Source organism: Podarcis bocagei (assembly GCF_964188305.1).
Source record: "Podarcis bocagei genome assembly, chromosome: 6".
Lineage (NCBI taxonomy): Eukaryota > Metazoa > Chordata > Lepidosauria > Squamata > Lacertidae > Podarcis > Podarcis bocagei.
Genome location: NC_138130.1, coordinates 12,153,538 through 12,174,499, shown reverse-complemented (window position 1 = coordinate 12,174,499; position 20,962 = coordinate 12,153,538). Strand labels below are relative to the sequence as shown.

Genomic DNA, 20,962 nt, shown 5'->3' with positions numbered 1-20,962 from the left:
GGAAAACCAGCAGGAACTCGCAAGACATTGTCGCCTTGCGAAGCAAGCCCATAGGAGATTCATTTTGCGAAGCACCTCCAAAACGGAAAACTCTTTCGTCTAGCGAGTTTTCCGTCTTGCGAGGCATTCGTCTTGCGGGGCACCACTGTAACTTGGACTGTATTGGAACATTGGCATTCTCTATTTGCATATGCAAACACACAGGACCTGGGGAGGGTGAAGCACACCCTTGCTGCCAGTTTGATTGCCATCCACGAGTTGGAGGGTAATTTTCTGAAACAATGATCTCTCTGAACTCATGAGGCCTGTCTACGGGTATCAATAAAGGCATCCTTGCATGGTTCTGAGCAGAGGTGGAGCTAGCGTCCCGGGGGAGCAGGGGGCGATGTCACCCCCCCATCAGGTATGACACCCAGGGCAGACTGCACCCCCAGCACCCTCCCTTCCTCCGCCAGTGGCTCTGAGGACCCCAGCATTGCAAATTCACCAGTCCTGATAGGCAATTAAATGTTGGAACTTGCTGCTTATCACCCCCTTCCCCCCGCCAAAGGTCTTTAATGAGCAAATGTTTCTATACCTCACCTTTTTGTTGAGACTGACTCATGGTTTTCTTCTTTTTTATTTGATTTATAAGCTGCTGTATTTCAGAATCATACTCTGTCCATTCAGGAACTATCCTGACAGCAGCCTCTAGTTTGGGTTCTTTGGTTTTTGGATTGTTACACTGAAATACAAATATTACAAACAGATTATGGGTCTGTTATTGTGGTCCGGAAGCGTCACCTGGCACAGTCCTCCTACAGTTATCACTTTAGAATGGAGGAAACCCTGGGGATAAGTCACAAAGGAGGGCAGAGATGACATAGCAGGGAAGCAAATCTATGTTTCCCAGGTTTCAGTGTTGTCCCACTTCCCGTATCTGTTTTCCATACGGGACTCACATTAAGGCCTAAAATACACACCATTCTGGTCCATAGCAGAATTAGAAATCGTAGCTGTGCTGACACATCAGCAGCCATTATACAAATTATGTTGGCAAAAAAATCCACATATTAATACATTTCTGGAGAACAGCATGCCATGCTTTTCAATCACTGCTCTTTAGGCAGCCTGCACATCTGGATAGCATTCTTTTTTATAAACAGAACCATCTGTCACCAGCCCCCCAGGAGCCCTCAGTCCCACCATTCATCTTTTTTTAAAAAAACTGCGTCATTCCAAACAAGCTCTTCTGTCAACTTCACCAAAAGCACAAGAATGTGAATCTGATAGGGAGTCCACAGCAGACAATCTGATTCTTAAAGATAGAGATCTGACGAACAGATATAAAATTGGATAGCAATGCTCTTTTTGAAAGACATTCACACCTGTATAAAGGTGATCGACTGGAAAAGTCAAGAAAGTGTTGCTATGCAATTTTCCCTTCCTGAGACACCTTGGGTGGTAGTCACGGGTTGTATCTTGCAGATTAAACACATGTAAAGTTCAGCTGCTCAATTTTAAAAGGTAAAGGTACCCTGGATGGTTAAGTCCAGTCAAAGGTGACTGGGGTTGCAGTGCTCATATTGCTTCAGGCCGAGGGAGTTGGCGTTTGTCCGCAGACAGCTTTCCAGGTCATGTGGCCAGCATGACTAAACTGCTTCTGGTATAACGGGACACTGTGACGGAAGCCAGAGCACACGGAAATGCCGTTTACCTTCACACCGCAGTGGTACCTATTTATCTACTTGCACTGGCTTGCTTTCGAACTGCTAGGTTGACAGGAGCTGGGACGGAGCAGTGGGAGCTCACCCCGTTGCGGGGATTCAAACTGCCAACCTTCCAATGGGCAAGCCCAAGAGGCTCAGTGGTTGAGACCACAGCACCAATGGAGGAAGGGCATGGAATGAGTACATGTGCTCAGTACCTCCTCCTGATGTTACCATAGGGTGGATTGCAGCGTGGATTGAAGAAATGCCTCATTATCCAACAGTTTACAGCAGGACTGCCTTCAAGACACCATGCAACAGTATTCTCTTTTAGGATGGATAAAATGTTCACTATGAATGTGTATTGGGGGAGAGGGGAATTATTATAAGGTAGCTCACCAGATCAATGGTTTTAGCCTTTTTCTTGGATTCATCGCTGCACCAAGTTTCACACCACAGCCACTCTTGAGGAAGAGATTTAATGGACACCTGATGAATCATGTTATTTGGAAGGTCCTGAAAAAACACACATCACCAGTTAACATTGCTGCTGAAGTTCCAAGATACAAGCCGAAAATTGTGAATAGTAAAATGTTACACACAGTAGCTGAACAGCACTATGCCATGCTAAAAGCAAAGGGGTGTATTTTATTTCCTTGACTGTGCTACTGTCACTGTAGCAAGAGCAAGCAAGACAATAGTTTTGCGACATACATACACCACTAGTTGCAGCATACCTGATCTAGGTTGGATAAACTGCCTGGATCCTTACTAAGGGCTTGGTATTGACCTCTAAGTCTGTCTCCTGCAGCAATCTTCCGGAACCTCTTCAGATCCACAACATACAAAGCACTATAAAAACGACAAGTTTCAGAGCAATGTATTAAGGTCACATTTCTTTGTATCCAAAAGAAGGGTAAACATGATGCCAAAATAAGGTCTCAACACATAAAAAGAACCCATAGAGGTTCCATGCTTTGTCTATATGTACTTCAGGATACCCTGCTTAGTGAAATATTCAATAGAGAACTTTGGCATAAAAAATGTTTTAATTAATTTCTACATACTATAAAAAGGAGGTTGCAGAGAAGAGAGATTGGGTTGTTTAGTTCTCCTACCTAATGTGGTACTTCCTTTTTCCAAGATGTGAAGCCCAATAGCCTGACTTCCAGAAACGGTAGCCATCCATTTCTGGACGGCTATCACAGAAGGGAGTATAGCCATAGGGTGCTCCTTTCAAATCTATATCTCGGAGTTCTTTCAAGTCGCTTCTTACGATCTAAATAGTAGGAGAAAGAGAGAGGATGATGTAACACCTACACTCTATATGACGTCATGGAATGCACGGCCAATTAAAGGTTGGAAGCAGAATTCTGGGAAAGAGCAAAGCGAGGAAGGAGGCCAGCTGTGATAATGGGGTGGGGAGAGGAAAAGCTGAACAGAGACCTAAGGCGGGGGGAGAAGTTGGCTTTTTAAGTGTTTCAAAGCTTTCTTCACCCATCTCATCAGAACATCACTGAGAATTGAACTACCATACTCTGTATGTTGAACACACATCTCTGGCACAGGTAACAAGAATCAAAGCCATTATGGAATGCAGTTCCATCCCAGCTCCCAGTTGAAAGAGGATGCCTAGCATGACCCTAGCAATGTCAAGGCCCACTTGGGGTGAAAACGTTACAAGCAGACCTTTTCATCAGATATGGTGTCCCGAATGCTATATCCTTGATGGCAATGACTTCCCAGCTAAGCGTACAGAGCTGGGAACCCTCAATCAACAATGTAACATGGGAAAGATTTTGCCTGAACTCCAATACTCAAGTGGGGGTTGCACTTTCAAAAGCTCTTCCACAAAACCTCATCCAGGAGGAGGATTACGTTTCTGAATCCTCTCCGGGGTGTGCTAGTTCTGTCTGTGCATCAAAGGGAGCATTCAAATGTGCCCACTCAATGGACTAAAATGGTACAATCTAGGGTTAAACTTTAACCAAGCGAAACTGCAGTTCTGGCCTGAAGCACAACATTCAGACATATCAGGGACATGCTGAACCAATGCATACAAGAACAGTCTTAGATGCATACTGTGCTTCCTTAAAAACTAGACTTTTTTACCTGATCAGCATCAACAAATATTATTTTGTCCACAGCCAACGGGAAGAGAACATCCAGAAAAAGAATTTTGTAACCCCAGATGATTCTTTGCTTTTCTGCCTGTTGATGAAGCCAGTGGGGCCATTTGTACTGCACAAGTTCATACTGGAATCCGTATTTGTTTGCCATGTGAGGGATAACTTTCTACAAGATAAAAAGACAGAAAGAAAGTTGCACACACACTGTTGCCAAAAAAACTTGTCAAGGTCACATGGGAAACTTGAGACAAACACTACTTCCAATACAATTCCCAGCTTCACATTTTCCCTGGGGATGTCTAAATCAAGGATGGCCTACTTCTTAGCAGCCATTCCATCCCAAACACCAGTCAGAGAACAATCCAACCCCCATTTAGATGGTCAACATATTGTGATAATCTTGGCAATCTCCTAACAGTACATGCTTCCCAAGTATGGTACACATATGCTCAGATTTGCCTGGATGTGAGGTTTGAGTAAAAAACACTGTGGAATTGCGGGTGGAAAGTCAATTTATGAAACAATGCAACTGTTTGACATGAAGATTATTGTAAAAAATGTTTGAAAAAATTAACAGAGCAGAATTAATGTGCTTCCTGAAATATGACTAGTGTTTGGGAAATTATATATAATGAAATGAAAAGGATGTTTAAAATAACCTTTGTAAAAAACAACAACCCAGAAGCTTTTCTTTTGGGAATTATAGGGACAGAACTAGCTAAATGTATAGAAATTTATTTATGTATGCTACTACAGTGGCAAGAATGTTACTTGCCCCAAAATGGAAAGAAGCAGAAGTCCCAGCAAAGGAAGAACGGATGCAAAAACTTATAGAATACGCAGAAATGGTAAAACTTACCAGAAGAAGAAGAAATCAAGATAACATTTTATATATATATAAAAGAATACAGATAAATTATAAACAGATAAAAACACTGGCAGGATTATTGTAATAACCTGCAGTATCATAAGAGTCTATATTTAAAAGAGATGAATAAATGAGCAAATTAAGTTAATTTGGATATGCAGAAGATATTAAAAACAAATTTACGGAACTGTAGAAAGAGGGGGAAAGGAAGTTTTGCAATGTCAAAATAATTGTAAAGTGAAATGTATAAAATTAGTGAAATGTATAAACTTGAAAAGTACAAAATAAAAATACATAAAACCTTTTTTTTAAAAAAAGTGTAGTGTTAACTGCACTTAGCTACGATGTTGATGTACCCCTTAACTGTGACCAAAGGGAACATTTGTGATCCCACGGCTCAGTCTTAAACTGCAGTTGAGGCATCGGCCTTTTATGTAATAAGTGGCCTGATCCATCCTTTCCTGCTCTATAGTTAAGAATCATAGAAGAACCAGATCTTATTAGCTGCAATGAGACACTTCCAAGTTACCAAACCTTTTGTGAAATAAAATTGCTCAGAACTGGATTTTACTCAAGGAAGAGTTTTTAAAGTTACAAATTGACCTGACAGAATTCAAAGCACAGACAATGATGACGAATGTCTCTCTCAAAGGCCATCTAGACAAAGGTCACATTTTAAAGTTGAAAAATGCATGATGATGTTACTATATATAAGTTCTGATTTGTGATCTCAAAATACTGACATCTTTCTGCTAACAAGAGTCTGCTATTATTTTCATGGCTCGCAAAAGTTTTAACTTAACAGGGAGATAAGTGTACTTACTTTAAATGTTGGTGACAGATAATTTTTCAGAAACCAAAATTTAACCGGTGTCTTGGTGTGGCGCAGAACTGAGAGCATCATTATTCTGGAGAGAGAGGGGGGAAATCTTATCGGTTAACATATTAGCATATGCACAGCAAAACATTGCCACAGAGATGCCGGAAGGTAACTTTATATTTGAGATCTTTACAACTGGAAATAAAAAATCCAGTAACAAGCCTCTTAAACTACACATGTCTTGCTTATACTGCTCATGCAACCTGCCCCCAGCACTCAAAAGCTCCATGTTAAATACTTCACTCCACTTTCAAAGTTAAACTATAGAGGAAAAACACAATCCTATCCTAAAATACAACAACGAAAAGAATCAGTTACCTTAAAAACCGTTCGTACAAATGGCCGGAAGCAACAGAAAAGATATTTAACATATCCATTTTCTTTTCGTTTTCTGCTTTTTGAGTCCCTCCTGTAGAACTTCAAAAAGAGCATTATTCAGCTGGCATTTAAAAGTGAACATCAAGACAAAAGAAAAAGAAAAAGGAGGAAGGCACAAGAGCCCAGAGAAGTCTGCAGAACACTGTTTTACTGCACCAAGACATGGCCCTTCTTAGTTGTGTTGCCCAAACCGTGCAATTCTATCGCCAGGGAAGGACTCGGCTGCTGCTGAATTTAACGTATTTTCAGTACCATGTGAAGAAATTTATTATTTGTCCAGGACTTTTTAATTTTATTGAATATGTTTTTATCCCTTCTTTCCTCCAAGGCACCCTCACAAAAAACAATGTGAGGTAGGTTAGGCTGAGAGGTTGTGACTGCCCAAGGCCACTCAGTGAAGTTCATGGCCAAGTGGCGATTTGAACCTCGTTCTCCTGCCCCAACTCTAACCACCTCTAGCACCTTGGCTCTCTTTTTAAATCTTCACATTTTAAAACTGTTCTTTCTTTCCTGGTCTGGCTGGAAGTAATACACTCTGGCTGCTCTGCTCATTTTAATGTCTCTGTGTTATCATTCTGCCCATTCAAAAATCTTTGCTACTTGTTCTGGGAGCCTGAAGAATGGAGTAATAAATGTCCACAGTGAAGAAACTTTCTGCATCAGTTGTTCCTAATAAAATTGATATTGTACTATGCAGTGCTGCTTTTGAAGATATGCATGATCAACAAAACTGCCTGTATTTCTGGACTTTTCCGGGGGGGGGGGCAATGGCTACGGGGACCATCATAGTAAATTTTAGCACTGCAAAATGCAACACTACACTGCTGTACATAAAATAATGTTTAACATCTTCATTGAGGAAGGCTCAGTTTCTTCTAAGTAATCAGCCTTCAATTCCCCAAAAAGGGAAATCTAATGTGCTGGTTTGCCCGAATGCAAGCAAGCCAGTTTACCTAATCATGAAATCTTCCTCTTCTTCCGCTGCCCCATCACTCAAGAGGCTTTCATGAATTTCATCAGGCTTTTTCTGCACCTACACATGAGAACAAATTGAGTTGTCAGTAGACAGCACCCACCAGGCACCATTACAGTTGTACTTTGGTTTTTGAACAGCTCAGTTCTCGAATGTTTTAGCTCCCAAACGCCGCAAACCTGGAAGTGACTGTTCTGGTTTGCGAACATATTTGGAACCCGGATGTCCGATGGGGCTTGCTTCCGCGGCTTCTGATTGGCTGCAGGAGCTTTGTGCAGCCAATCAGAAGCTGCACTTTGGTTTCCAAATGTTTTGGATGTCACATGGACTTCCGGAACGGATTCCGTTCAACTTCCAAGGTACAACTGTACTAAGTTCCATGCCAAACTAGCCTCATAGAAAAGAAAGAAATGAAACATAAAATTGTTCCCATAAGGTTTTATTAGCATACATACCTGGACTCTGATGATTTTGCTGCTGAAACTATTTAGTACCACAACAACCTCTTCTGAAACTTCAGAAGAATCAGTTCCTTCATGCCTAGGAGGAGGGAAAAGTTAAGTTATTTTAACTTCAGATTAGAAAAAAACCCACTTCTTTTTTAATCACAACATAAAGAAGTAGAATGTTTTGCTCAGATGAGAATGAAAACTGCCTGTTCACAGCATGGTTTGTACCAGCTTACTAATTTAGGAAGTTTTCCACATTTATATGCTTCCAGCAGAGGCTGCTGGCGGAAGGATAAATTTTGGGGGAAGGTCATATCAATTTAGCAAGCAAGTTGGTTCAACAAAGCATAAATCAATACGGTGCTATTATGCTCAACAGCTGAGTTCCAGAGCTAAAGTCTATCTACTGGAGGCCACCTGGCACGAAAACCCATGCTTGAGCTATCAGTTATCCACAAGCTACAGGCTCAGCGTCTTTAAAAGCTAATTCTAAATGCAAAATATGCAGTTGTACCTTCATTGAATGAATAATCCTAATCACACTGAAAAGCAAAAAGTGGCTATTTGGAAAACTCCTGTTGCCAAGTCTCTGAAGCCTAGTTGCCAATACCAATCTCTCCCCTCGAGTATCTCTGCATGCAAAAGACTGGCTTCTTGCACAAAAGACAACTTACTGATTCAGCTTCAGTAAAGGCCCCACTCCGCTTAAGGCATTCTTAGAAAAGAAGCCAAAAACTATCTGGTAATCTCTTGCAAATATCTGGGCCCTTCTCAGCAAGCCTTCAGAATGATTCTTCCTAAGGCAAGCATGTCTAGAATATCACCAACAGACACACCACAAAAGAAGATGTCAAAACCAGCTTTAAGACATTGACTAACAGCCAGAAACACTTCTTACAATAAAGGCAACTTCTCCTGTGGTTGTAATCTATTGGCAGTTGTATCCAACGTCACTCTGTTTTAGGAAGCAAGACAAGCTGCAGACCGGACAAACATAAACAGACAGCATTTTGTTTATTTCCTCCCCAATATGTAGATATTCCAATATGGTTAGCTTGCTTAGTTGCCAAACCAAGATTTATAGTTCTGTAGGGAAAGGAACAGACAAGCGTTCCTAACAACTGCACCTGGAATTCATTCATTTTATTTGTATGTGGCTTTTCCACACACACACACACACACACACACACACACACACACACACACACACACAGTAGCTTAAAACATAGTAACAGGATGCAAACACCACAAAAAACAATTAAAACATAGTAACAGGATGCAAACACCACAAAAAAATTTCAAAGCAATAGCATAGTAACAAACTATAATTTTGATTACATATTTTGTGGTTTTATATTTTGATTTTGTTCTGTGAACTACCCTGAGACCTCCAGGTATAGGCAGTACAGTGGTACCTCGGGTTAAGTACTTAATTTGTTCCGGAGGTCTGTTCTTAACCTGAAACTGTTCCTAACCTGAAGTACCACTTTAGCTAATGAGGTATTCTGCTGTCGCCGCGCCGCCGGAGCACGATTTCTGTTCTCAACCTGAAGCAAAGTTCTTAACCCGAGGTAATATTTCTAGGTTAGCGGAGACTGTATCCCGAAGCGTATGTAACCTGAAGCGTATGTAACCTGAGGTACCACAGTATATAAATTCAAACAACAACAACATAGCAAAACAAAAACATGCCAACCCCCCCACATTTCAATACTATAAATATAATAAGATTACAAAAACCATATGCAGCATCCAATAGCAAAAATAACAACAATGGCAGACGAAGCTGATGGACTATATGGAATTGGCGGAAATGACTGGCAAGATCCGAGACCAGGGAGAAGAGTCGGTGGAAGAAGATTGGAAAAAGTTTAAAGACTATTTATAGAAATATTGTAAAATTAAGGAATGTTAGAAAAATGTTGGAATGAAGTTATATGGCTTTAGTAGAAATGTCATAAGGAATTAAGTATAAATAGATTAATAGAAAATTAAAGGAAAAATAAGGCAAGAATGTGTTAAGATAATTATAGGATAGAAAACAGAGTAAGATGGAAAGGAATTGCTGAAACAATTAATAGAGGTGGAATACAAAAAGGGAGGTGTGAGGAGGTCGCTGGAAATAAGTGAATGAAATATAAGATATTGAAAATGTTTGAGGTGTTTTTAAATTGTTTTTGTTGGTTTTTGCTTTGTTTTGTTAGTCCATGTAGCATTTTTGTATTGTATTTGTATTGTTTTTTCTCTTTTCTTTTTTGTTTGTAGTGTTGTGTTGAAAATGTTGAAAAAGTAATAAATATCATTTTTAAAAAAACAATAGCAAAAATAACAAAGGAGTTTCGCCTTAGGCATTGACTGTGTTCAGACATAATGCTAAACCGTTGCTTGGAACAAGGGTGGGAAACTTTCTTTTTCTGTTGAGGGTTGTGTTCCCAACGGGGTCATCTGCCAGCAGCAGTTCACTACTGGTGGGCAGGGCTAACACCAAAAGTGGGCAGGGTCATCTCCACCTTTCCTCCCTGATCAACAGGCTGCTGGAGGCCAGGGAACAAATTGCCCTTGTCAGAGGTCTGAACTGATCACTTGCTGAGGGTTCCCCCCTCTCCTCCCACTGCTCCATCTGTTTGCTGTTCCTTACCATTTCCCCCACTCCTTTTTCTGGCTCCAGGATTTGCACAACCATAGGAAATTAGGCAGTTGTCCACCAAACATTTAGCGACAGCATGGAAGGAACAAGCTGCAGCAAACTTTTGGGCTGACACACTCATTCAGTGCAGCTATGATGAAGAATTCATAACTGTTCACTTGCCATTTTCATTAACCACATTTTAGTGTGTTCTCTGAACCCTGAACTACGGTCAGTGTTAACGGTTTGTAGATGGCTTGTTTCACGCAAGACATAGTTAATCTTAACTACAGTTTGCCCAGCTATGCCCCTATCTGGACAGGGATGGCCAAACTACTGTTGTGGTTCGAGGACCCGACCCCGCGATGCGAAATGAACACACAAGGACACATGATATAAGGTTAATGGGCATGGAAAGGCCACAACTTTATTGATTACAGCAGTGAAAAGGTATTGGCTTAGGCATTGGATCTCAAAAACAAGTGGGTTTATTCACCAGTAGGTGGAGCCTGTTGATGCTAATCCAACTATAGGCTCTCCCCTGATGTCACCGAGGGTCGTGCTATGGCCTCCCGCCAAGCAGGCATCGGACAGAACACACGACTGCCAGATTCCTTTAACGGAATACCCAAAAATTGAAGGCATAGGCGATGGCCACACCTAGCCCTTCCACACACCACATTAATCCAATGCCTAACCTACCCACCAATACCACAAAAGTTGTGACGATTGCTACGAGGTAGGCGAAAAAACCAAAAAGCCTAATGCCAAATGGAAAAACTCCTACCAGGCCCCCTGGACAATCAGGGCGACCAACCTAAGGTCCATAGCAAGGCCAATAACCTAAGCCCTGACTCTAAGGGAGTGCAGGGTGGGTGACTCGTGATGAAACAATGGCGAAGAATGAGGCCGGGGAGAGGCTGGCGCCGCAACAAAAGGCTGCTGGACACGCCCCCTCCAAGGCACCTGGTTGGCTGCCTCCCGAGGGGCATGGGTGCCACCCAGGAGAGGTGGAGGCAGGGGGCTTTGCCCCCTGCTAGGGGCGGTGCTCGGGTTCCTGTCCACAACCACTCCCCTCTCTTCCAGGGAGGAGAGTCTTTGTCTATGCTTTGGTTAGATTAACCTCGAGGTTAGATTACCGCAATGCGTTATATGTAGGGCTGCCTCTGAAGACCATCCATAAACTTTAGCTGGTGCAGAATTCAGCAGCCAGGTTGCTCACTGGAGCAAAACACTCTGAGCATATTACACCGATCCTGGTCTGACTGCACTGGCTATCAATTAGTTTCCTGGCCCGATGCAAAGTGCTGGTTTTGACGTATAAAGCCTTAAATGACTCAGGATTGCAATACCTCAAGGACCCTCTCTTTCCATATGGACCTACCCGGACGCTGAGATCATCTTCTGAGGCCCTCCGTGTGCCTCCTCTTTGAGAGGTCTGTAGGGTGGCAACACGAGAATGGGCCTTATCTGCAGTGGCTCCCCATCTGTGGAATGCTCTCCCCAGGGAAGTTTGCCTGGCGCCTTCATTATATATCTTTAGGCACCAGGCAAAATTGTTCCTTTTTAACCAGGCCTTTGGTTGAGCTGCTTGACATCCTATGCCCTTTTAGAACGTGGTCTTTTATTTCTTTTGGGTGTGTTATTGGGTTGTTGTTTTTATTTTGATTATATATATTGTGGTTTTACATTTTTATTTTATGCTGTGAACTGCCCTGAGACCTCCAGGTATAGGACGGTATATAAACTCAATCAATCAATAATATAATTTCTTTCTTTGTTGAGACAATGGAACAAGCTGTGGTTAAGTAAAAATGGAAACTCCTCCTTGCAACTGTGACAAGGATAGGAGGGAATGCACAAGCCAAAGTTGTGGCTCATTCTATTGTATCTGTTTACCGTATTCCTGTAATACATATTTGATGTAGTTCTTGGGTCTCTAATAGATGGAAGTCCCCACAACCTTTAGACATAATGACTCCTTGCCTCACAAACAGCAATGGGAGAGAATAGAAAGGACTCAAATGTCCAAACGACCTAAGATCCTGGTGTTCCTTCAGTTTAAGCACCTATTTTTATCTTGTTCCTTAGATAGTCAAATGTCAGTGCAAAATGATCAGTTTGACAAACAGCACTGAAGGTAACACCCATGTCATCAACTGCAGCTGGAGACAAAAATACCCCCCCCCCATGACTTCAATTCATGAATTCATATTATTTGTACAGCCTTCAATTTGAGAACAACAATATGGTACAGTGGTGCCTCGCAAGACAAAATCAATTCGTTCCACAAGTTTTTTCTTCTTGCGAGTTTTTCGTCTTGCGAAGCACGGTTTCCCATAGGAATGCATTGAAAATCAATCAATGCGTTCCTATGGAGACCGTCCGGGGACAGAGGGGAAGCGCCGCTCTGTCCCCTCTTTTGAAGCAAGGGGCGGAGAGGAGAAGATCGCTTTTCCCCCTTGCCGCCCCTTGGTTCAAAAGGGGTCTGGGGAGAGAGGGGAAGGCCCTGCGCCTTCCCCTCTGTCCCCGGAGCTTGCGGGGCTGGCAACGGGGAGAAGATCGCTTCTCCCCGCCGCCCCTTGCTTCAAAAGAGGTCCGGGGACAGCGGGGAAGACGCGCTGCGCTTCCCACTGTCCCCGGAACTCTTTTGAAGCAAGGGGCTGCGGGGAGAAGATCGCTTCTCCCCGCCGCCCCTTGCTTCAAGAGGTCCGGGGACAGCGGGGAAGACGCGCTGCGCTTCCCGCTGTCCCCGGAGCTTGTGGGGCAAGCTTCGTTTTGCGAAGCAAGCCCATAGGGAAATTCGTCTTGCGAGGCAACTCGAAAACGAAAAAACCTTTCGTTTTGCGAGTTTTTCGTCTCGCGAGGCGTTCGCCTTGCAGGGCACCACTGTATCTCCTTCTAAAATCTTACCACTTTTTAAACGTTCAATCATTTATAACACTGAGCTTAAGAGAGCTGCATTACTTTTGGGAAGGAGCGTTGCTTGATTACAGAGCATCACTGTCAAAGGGTTCGCTTATTTTTAAACATCTTTTAAACAATGGCAGGTTCACTTATTTTAAAAATCCATTAAAAAGCTTGGGGCTGAAGTGAGAGATGAAACACAACACCACCCACGTCTCTTGATTAATGTAATATCAACACATATTTCAGGAAACCTACCCAGCTTTAAGATAAATTGCTCAGAATCTGGATTCCAGAAACCCCAGTTTATTGCTTTATTTTATTTTCCAAGCCAGCATCCTTCATACAATTACCTGAAAGTAAGACCCATTGAGCACAGTGGAACTTACTTCTGAGTAGACACATATTTACCGTCTTTCATTATTAGAGCATTTTTATCCTACTCTTCTAGTACAAATGTACAAAACAATAAAAAGCTATCAATAGACAGGGTCAGGATTTAAACAACAATAATAGGGTTGCCATATTTCACAAAGTATAAACCCGGAAACCCCAAAAGTTGTTGATTTTTATTTTTACAAAAGTGCCAATTGACTTGCCTAAGATCCCGGGCAATAATAAGGAACAAATTTACATATGTAGGGATATCAATTTAAAGAATGAGCAATTTAATCTCTAAATGTTATTGCAATCACCCCTCAAACACAGAATTCTTTGATAACCATCTACCCTCTCAGCTGAAGCCATTGTTTGAAAGAGTTCTGCTTCTTTTGTCAAATATTCCCCAGACCACCAGCATTTGTGGAGTTCAGCAGCCCAAATGGTGCAGGCAGTAGCAAACCTGTCTCTGACCTGCAGGGTTCCTGATCCAAACCCTGCAGTGCCTGACAGCACTATAAATAGAGAAGCACTGGATTGAACTGCAAATGAATCATAATAATTAGACTGAAATCTTGTCACTTGAGAGATGCCAAATTTAGATCTGGCGTCATCCATAGCTACACTGCATAAGAAATTCTGCTTTACAGGTGCAGCTGCTTCAAAACGACGATCGCCATCATGAATAGTGTCACCGTAAATGTCTAAATAGCAAAGGAGCTTTTTTTTTTTAAAAAAAAGATAATTTCAAGGAGGAGGTTAGTAACCTGAATACCAATGTATTTCTTTTTTAAAAAACAGATCGTTTAGTGCATCCAGAAACCAGCCTACTGTTATGTTTAATTCCAACAAATTCTATCGGATTTAGTGCACTTCTTTGTCAATTGCACGGTGGTTATGCATGTGCTTTAAATAATAAGCCCAAATTCTGTACCAAGAAAAGCTGAGCTCTGCAACATAAAATAAACGAGTAAGCAAATCTGCACATGTTTGTTTCTTTTAATTTACCCCATTTCTGAAATTATCTTTCCTTATTTAAAAAAACGAGGATGCTAAGGATGTTAAACTCCCTGTTTATACCCGTTACAGAATTTTTATTCCTGTGATTTTAAACCTTTTTGCAGTAAGACACTGTACTCATGTAACATTCCTAAGTCTTGTAGCCTGGGACTGTACTGTTAAGACTGCCAAATTCCCAATTCAGATGAAGTGAGAAGAATGTGAATTCTTCCAAAGGCTTCTCTTTGAAGTAGGACGGTTTGGTGAACATCATTCCTTCAGAAGATGCAAGGAGCAAAACACCTAGTCAGACTGTGCTGTTGCAAACAGTAGAATGAACAGAGTTGTGTTAGAATCATAGAATCATAGAGTTGGAAGAGACAACAAGGGCCATCGAGTCCAACCCCCTGCCAAGCAGGAAACACCATCAGAGCACTCCTGACATATGGTTGTCAAGCCTCTGCTTAAAGACCCCCAAAGAAGGAGACTCCACCACACTCCTTGGCAGCAAATTCCACTGTCGAACAGCTCTTACTGTCAGGAAGTTCTTCCTAATGTTTAGGTGGAATCTGCTTTCTTGTAGTTTGGATCCATTGCTCCGTGTCCGCTTCTCTGGAGCAGCAGAAAACAACCTTTCCTCCTCCTCTATATGACATCCTTTTATATATTTGAACATGGCTATCATATCACCCCTTAACCTCCTCTTCTCCAGGCCAAACATGCCCAGCTCCCTTAGCCATTCCTCATAAGGCATCGTTCCCTCACTCCCTCATCTATATGACATCCTTTTATATATTTGAACATGGCTATCATATCACCCCTTAACCTCCTCTTCTCCAGGCCAAACATGCCCAGCTCCCTTAGCCATTCCTCATAAGGCATCGTTCCCTCACTCCCTCATCTATATGACATCCTTTTATATATTTGAACATGGCTATCATATCACCCCTTAACCTCCTCTTCTCCAGGCTAAACATGCCCAGCTCCCTTAGCCGTTCCTCATAAGGCATCGTTTCCAGGCCTTTGACCATTTTGGTTGCCCTCCTCTGGACACGTTCCAGTTTGTCAGTGTCCTTCTTGAACTGTGGTGCCCAGAACTGGACACAGTACTCCAGGTGAGGTCTGACCAGAGCAGAATACAGTGGCACTATTACTTCCCTTGATCTAGATGCTATACTCCTATTGATGCAGCCCAGAATTGCATTGGCTTTTTTAGCTGCCGCCTGAATTTTTCTCTGCAGCAGTTCCAGTGACCGCCACACCATTAGCAAATGTCATGTTATGACTTACCTATATATTTGGTAGATTTCTTCGGATCTTCCTTCACGTAGTCTCAAAATCCAAGCACCTGGATTTGCTTTCAACTGAAAATAACCCTACAAGGGGGAAAAACAAAACAAAATGAAAATATTGCTTTGAAAGCAGGAGGGTGGAACACTTTCTTTGTAAACAGTGGCTGTGTTCTACAAAGCCTAGCCTGCCCCCAGATTTGCCTGTTCTCCCTCCCCGAGTGTAGTCCCGGAAGAAGAGTTTGGAAGCTCACTTCTATTTTAGTTGGCCTGCAGCCAGTCACATTGTCTAAATCTGACAACCAGCGGTTATAGTTTTTGGAACAAGCCAACTTCAGACTATGGTTGATCGAGCTGGTTTGTTTTAAATAAACCAGTGTTAACATTAGTCATGGCCCCTTTATAGAACTGTAAAGATCACTTAGAACAGGCATGGGCAAATTTGGCCCTCCAGATGCTTTGGGACTACAACTCCCATCATCCCTAGCTGACAGGACCAGTGGTCAGGGATGATGGGAATTGTAGTCCCAAAACATCTCGAGGGCCAAGTTTGGCTATGCCTGACTTAGAACCTCTGGGAAAATTCTACTCATGACACCACATCCTACATACTATCATGGGACAGTGACCTGAAAATAGCATTTTTCTGCTATTGCCCCTGTATTTGCATGTAGAATGAGTCTGTAGGAACCTCAAGTTCATGAAATCCTTGACCCCTTAAAAAAAATCTGCTGCTGCAACCACAAACAGAAGATTAGAAGCTTCCATTCCATTTTTTATTAAACGGTTTAGCGTTGGGTCATAGGATCACAGAATTGTAGAGTTCAAATGGACACCAAGGGTCATCCACTGCAATGCAGGATCTATATCCTAAACTGTGGTCACACTTAACTATAGCTCACAAAAACATGACATAGCCATGTTAGGAAGTTGGCTTGTTTTAATAAACCATAGTTAAGATTAACAGCAGTCCGTTCGTGTTCAGATGCAACACTAAGCTGTAGTAAGTCAAAAGCCGAAGCAAAATCTTCAGCTTGTCTGAAACAGCCATATGTACCGTTATACAGTGGTGCCCCGCAAGACGAATGCCTCGCAAGACGGAAAACCCGCTAGGCGAAAGGGTTTTCCATTTTTCAATGCGCTTCGCAGGACAAATTTCCCTATGGGCTTGCTTCGCAAGACGAAAATGTCTTGCGAGTCTTGAGATTTTTTTTCGCTCCCCCCCTTTTTCTAATCCGCTAAGCCTTTAATAGCCGCTAAACCGCTAATAGCGTTAAGCCGCTAAGCCTCTAATAGGATTGCTTCGCAAGACGAAAAAACCGCTAGACGAAGAGACTCACGGAACGGATTATTTTCGTCTTGCGAGGCACCACTGTAATTAACCATCATTTCTGGGCCCCAAAGAATAAAAGAATCAAATAATAATGGGCCAGTTGTGTTTAGGTAGGCAATAATAAGCATTTGGTCAAATAAAGTATTCCATCGCCAGGCTTAGCCAGAACCTACCAGATTGGCCATCACAATGGTATCAACTTTAACAGGATTTTTCCTAGTTCCCAAAGTGAACTGCAGTCCGTGAGTCGGCTGTCTAGTGGCTACATCAAAACAATGTCCTTCAAGCAACAAATACTCCAGCTCATACTCTGCTGAAACAACACTCTCAACCTGTGAAAATGCACAATTTCGTTGGTTTAGAATTCCAGAAATTAGAGGGTGGGAGGCATATATGGATAGTCAAACATTTTGGCTATGGACCTGTGCAGAAGGCTTAGTCTTACTGAAGGCATTAGATCTGATTCAACCTTGCTTCCACTGTATTTAAGCTCTGTCCTTTCTAATAAGGCAGAAGGAAGGGAAAGGGTCCCTTCCCCCAGCTGTCCAAGAATTAATTAATTTTGCAGCAGCTACGATTTCAACTGACATTCAGTTTTTTACCCAGAATTCATTATGCTTCTTTTAGGGAGTTTGCTTCTCTTAAGAAGCTGGGAACATGGGGTGCCGCTGTATACATTGGTACCTTGGTTCTCAAACGCCTTGGTTCCCAAACGGGGAAAACCTGGAAGTGTTCTGGTTTTCAAACATTTTTCAGAAGCCGAACATTTGATGCAGCTGTCAGCTATTGTTTCCAAGGTGCCTGCACCAATAAGAAGCTGCGTCTTGATTTTTGAACATTTCAGAAGTCAAATGGCCTTCAGGAACGGGTTAAGTTTGGTGCGTTTGTTTTTGCTATTTATTTTGCGTTTTTGTTTTTGAGGCTTTTTTGGTTAATTTGTTTTTGTGACTGTGGAACCTAGTTCAGCTGCTGATTGATTTGATTGTGTGACTGCGGAAATGGATAAAAGCCCCCCATCCAAACAATGGCCTATCATCAGTGCAGGTAAGAAAAAAATGTAATTTTAATTTTTATCATATACAATACTGCCTTATTTATTTTATACTACAGTACATTGATTATTGCTTTCCTTTTATGGATCAATGGTCTCGTTAGATAGTAAAATTCATGTTAAACTGCTGTTTTAGGGGTTGTTTTTAAAAGTCTGGAACGGATTAATCCGTTTTGCATGACTTTCTATGGGAAAGCACGCCTTGGTTTTGGAACGCTTTGGTTTTGGAATGGACTTCCAAAATGGATTAAGTTTGAGAACCAAGGTACCACTGTACTGAGTCAGACCATTGGTTCACCTAGCTCAGTATTCTCTACACTGACTGGTAGAAGTTCTCCAGGACTTCTAGACAGGGTTCTCTACCAGGAGATGCTACCTGGGGATGCTAGGAACCTTCTACTACTGAGCTAAGGGCCATTCCTCTACTGCTTTTTGGCACTGTATGCCAATGCAGCAAATTTCAGTTGTAGCTTTCCTTATTTACTACTTTTCGTCCAAATATATTAAAAATGAATTGCACAACAGGGCTGATTCCATGTTCTTCAGGGTTCCCAGATAGAAAATGTTAGCTTTATTGTTTTAGACCTAGATGGACCCTGCCTAAAAAGTGATTAATCCAAAATCCCCTGTCACGTTTTCATTTTGGTGGGGCCCTAAGCTAGTCCAAGTATTTGCAAATACCTAAGCTTGTTAGCCATTAGTGGCTAGACAGTTAGGATGAGGAAGCTACGGTACTCTTACAAAATTATTGAATGCAAAAATACTCATCCTTAGGCAAAAATAAACCCATGCCAAAATAATGGAAACAAAGCAATGTTCTTTGTAATATAAGGAGAGGCAAAATACATAAATGTGTGTAACTCAGCAGGACTCCTGGTTTATTGCCACCAACTCGTTCTACCACCAATACAAAACTTCTTATACTGTCAGGCAAGTGTTTCAAAAACAGTCTATGATGAACTATAGAAAAACAGACCCAGAATTTACACCGTAAAGGCATACAGTGCAACTGCAAACCTTTAGGTATGCTGTAAAGATGTCTGAAAATAGAACAATTCACTATTTAAAAACATTCACACATCAAGTCATGTCTTCTGCTCCTTCTTGGTTAGTACGCATTCAAAAAACTTCTTTTGTCACTAAATCTACCTGATTTATCTATCTGATTGTAAATGTATCTGAAACAGGGCAAATATTTATCATGTTATTTTTCTTGAGGCATTTTTGGCCTGCAAGTCCTAAAGAAAACACAAATCCTGAATGTTTTTGTAAAGGGAGGCGAGAATTATTAATTTGTCGGTCATGAATTGTGCAATTCCTACGCGTATGTTTAGAAAACAGTACTTACATCTTTCAAATAAATGTTATCAAGGTCGTAAGAACTGTTCACCGCTTCAACCAGCCAGCTTTCTGGAGTGATCATGTTGAGGGTCAGGAGAGGGGATTCTGGCATTTCAAAGAAGTTTGCTCCCGGTGCAAGAGGAAAGGAACCACTTGCCCCTGAAACAAGTTCGGGCTCCAGAACAAAACGATAAAAACTACGGCAAGGATACAAATGTCAATGTTAAAGGGAAAAGAGCAGGAAAGGAAGGGCAAGATGTAACTGAAAAGTTTGCATAACAACTTTTTTAAAACACCTTCGAATCCTCTGATCCCATTTTATACATTCATCATTGCTGAGCACGCAAATGCTGCTATTTTTGAAGCAGCTAATCCACACGCGACAAGACAGTGTAGGAGATCTTTCGCACCCTTTCTTTATTTTTAATTTCCACAGGCTTTATAGTTCTTCTAGCTCAGGTCGGATTCCTGTGCCACAATTACCAGCCGAGCCCTCAACAAACACATTCTCTTCACTGTCAACACGTGCCAAGAACGCGGCCGGTGTTACCAGCCCTTTGAAAAACAGAACACGCAACTCAGGACGCCAGCATTAGCCAGCTGAATGCGACAGCCCTATTATATAGGGCAAGTGAACAAGCCCTTCAAAAACATGAGGCACACAATGATTAATTTTCCTGCCCAGAACCCATTTTATGCCTGGGAGAAAGCAAATACAAGTCACAGAAAACTCATAATATTGTAACAAATGATCTAATTATTTTGGCAAAAGGAAAGGGCTTCCTGGCTGTTGGTTACACGGCAGAAAGCAAATACAGCAAAAATGATAAATAAATGGTAATATGATGAGCTCCGATAAGCGATTCCAATTATAAAGTGATTACAATTATAAGCTCTCTTTCTATGAGGATATACTTTGCTTAAAGGACCATTTTTCTGCATTAATACCCACTAATGTTTTATAAGCACCAGCACCAAGCGACGAGTTGCTGCATTTATGCTAAGCATGTTTCTAACAGAGTGCAGTCAACCAATGTGCACATTTATTTAAGAATTCAGAGAAGCAGGAAGTGGGTGCTAATGCCTGGGTACATGAAAGGACTGGAAGATCAAGTATTTGTGGCAATACTTGCAAAATTACTCACAGTAATTCCAAACAGAAAGAAAGGAAGATTTGGAGAGAAGGAAAGTTGCAATCGAGAAGCAGCAGAGTGGGAAAATGTAAATGAGACTAGCAGAAGATTGTGGAATACTCACTGCCTAATGAGTAAAGTCATTAGGCAAGGCAACTACTTCTAAGTGGGAACCATATTATGGGGCACATTTCATTAATAAACTTCACGTGCTACTTACCTTTTCAAAGGCGCCTCTGACAGCTTGAATCTACAGTTCATAAACAGCCTCAGTTTCATGTTGACAACCTGACCAAGGAACTAACAGAAACAATTCTTGTATTAATGAAATTGTTTTGTGTGGGATTTTGCCCTATCCAGAATTAAGCACAGCAATTTGCATGGGGCAACAACGTAATTCCAGACACTTTCATCGTACATATAAATTTATTTGTTTGCAACTTCTCACACCATACCCAAGTGCAACAGAAGTGGTTTCATTGCCCTAAATCCACCTCAAATTGAATATTCCCCCATGCTACATATAACAACAACAACATT

At 41.7% G+C, this 20,962-nt stretch overlaps 1 protein-coding gene across 3 annotated transcripts in view; it reads right to left on the bottom strand.

Moving 5' to 3' along the window:
- UGGT2 (UDP-glucose glycoprotein glucosyltransferase 2) overlaps positions 1-20,962 on the bottom strand; it is an 81,914-nt gene that overhangs the window by 2,367 nt on the left and 58,585 nt on the right. For 2 of the 3 annotated variants that reach the window (XM_081198251.1, XM_081198252.1), the window contains 13 exons: positions 20,643-20,722; positions 19,297-19,486; positions 17,071-17,229; positions 15,566-15,651; positions 7,372-7,456; positions 6,897-6,976; positions 5,884-5,982; positions 5,509-5,593; positions 3,801-3,983; positions 2,807-2,967; positions 2,426-2,540; positions 2,088-2,204; positions 583-724 (listed from right to left, as the gene is read on the bottom strand). In XM_081198251.1, coding sequence (XP_081054377.1) covers positions 583-724; positions 2,088-2,204; positions 2,426-2,540; positions 2,807-2,967; positions 3,801-3,983; positions 5,509-5,593; positions 5,884-5,982; positions 6,897-6,976; positions 7,372-7,456; positions 15,566-15,651; positions 17,071-17,229; positions 19,297-19,486; positions 20,643-20,722 — 1,582 coding nt within the window. Of the gene's footprint in view, positions 1-582; positions 725-2,087; positions 2,205-2,425; positions 2,541-2,806; positions 2,968-3,800; positions 3,984-5,508; positions 5,594-5,883; positions 5,983-6,896; positions 6,977-7,371; positions 7,457-15,565; positions 15,652-17,070; positions 17,230-19,296; positions 19,487-20,642; positions 20,723-20,962 lie in introns of those variants that run through there. The other variant, XM_081198253.1, reaches the window with a different exon arrangement.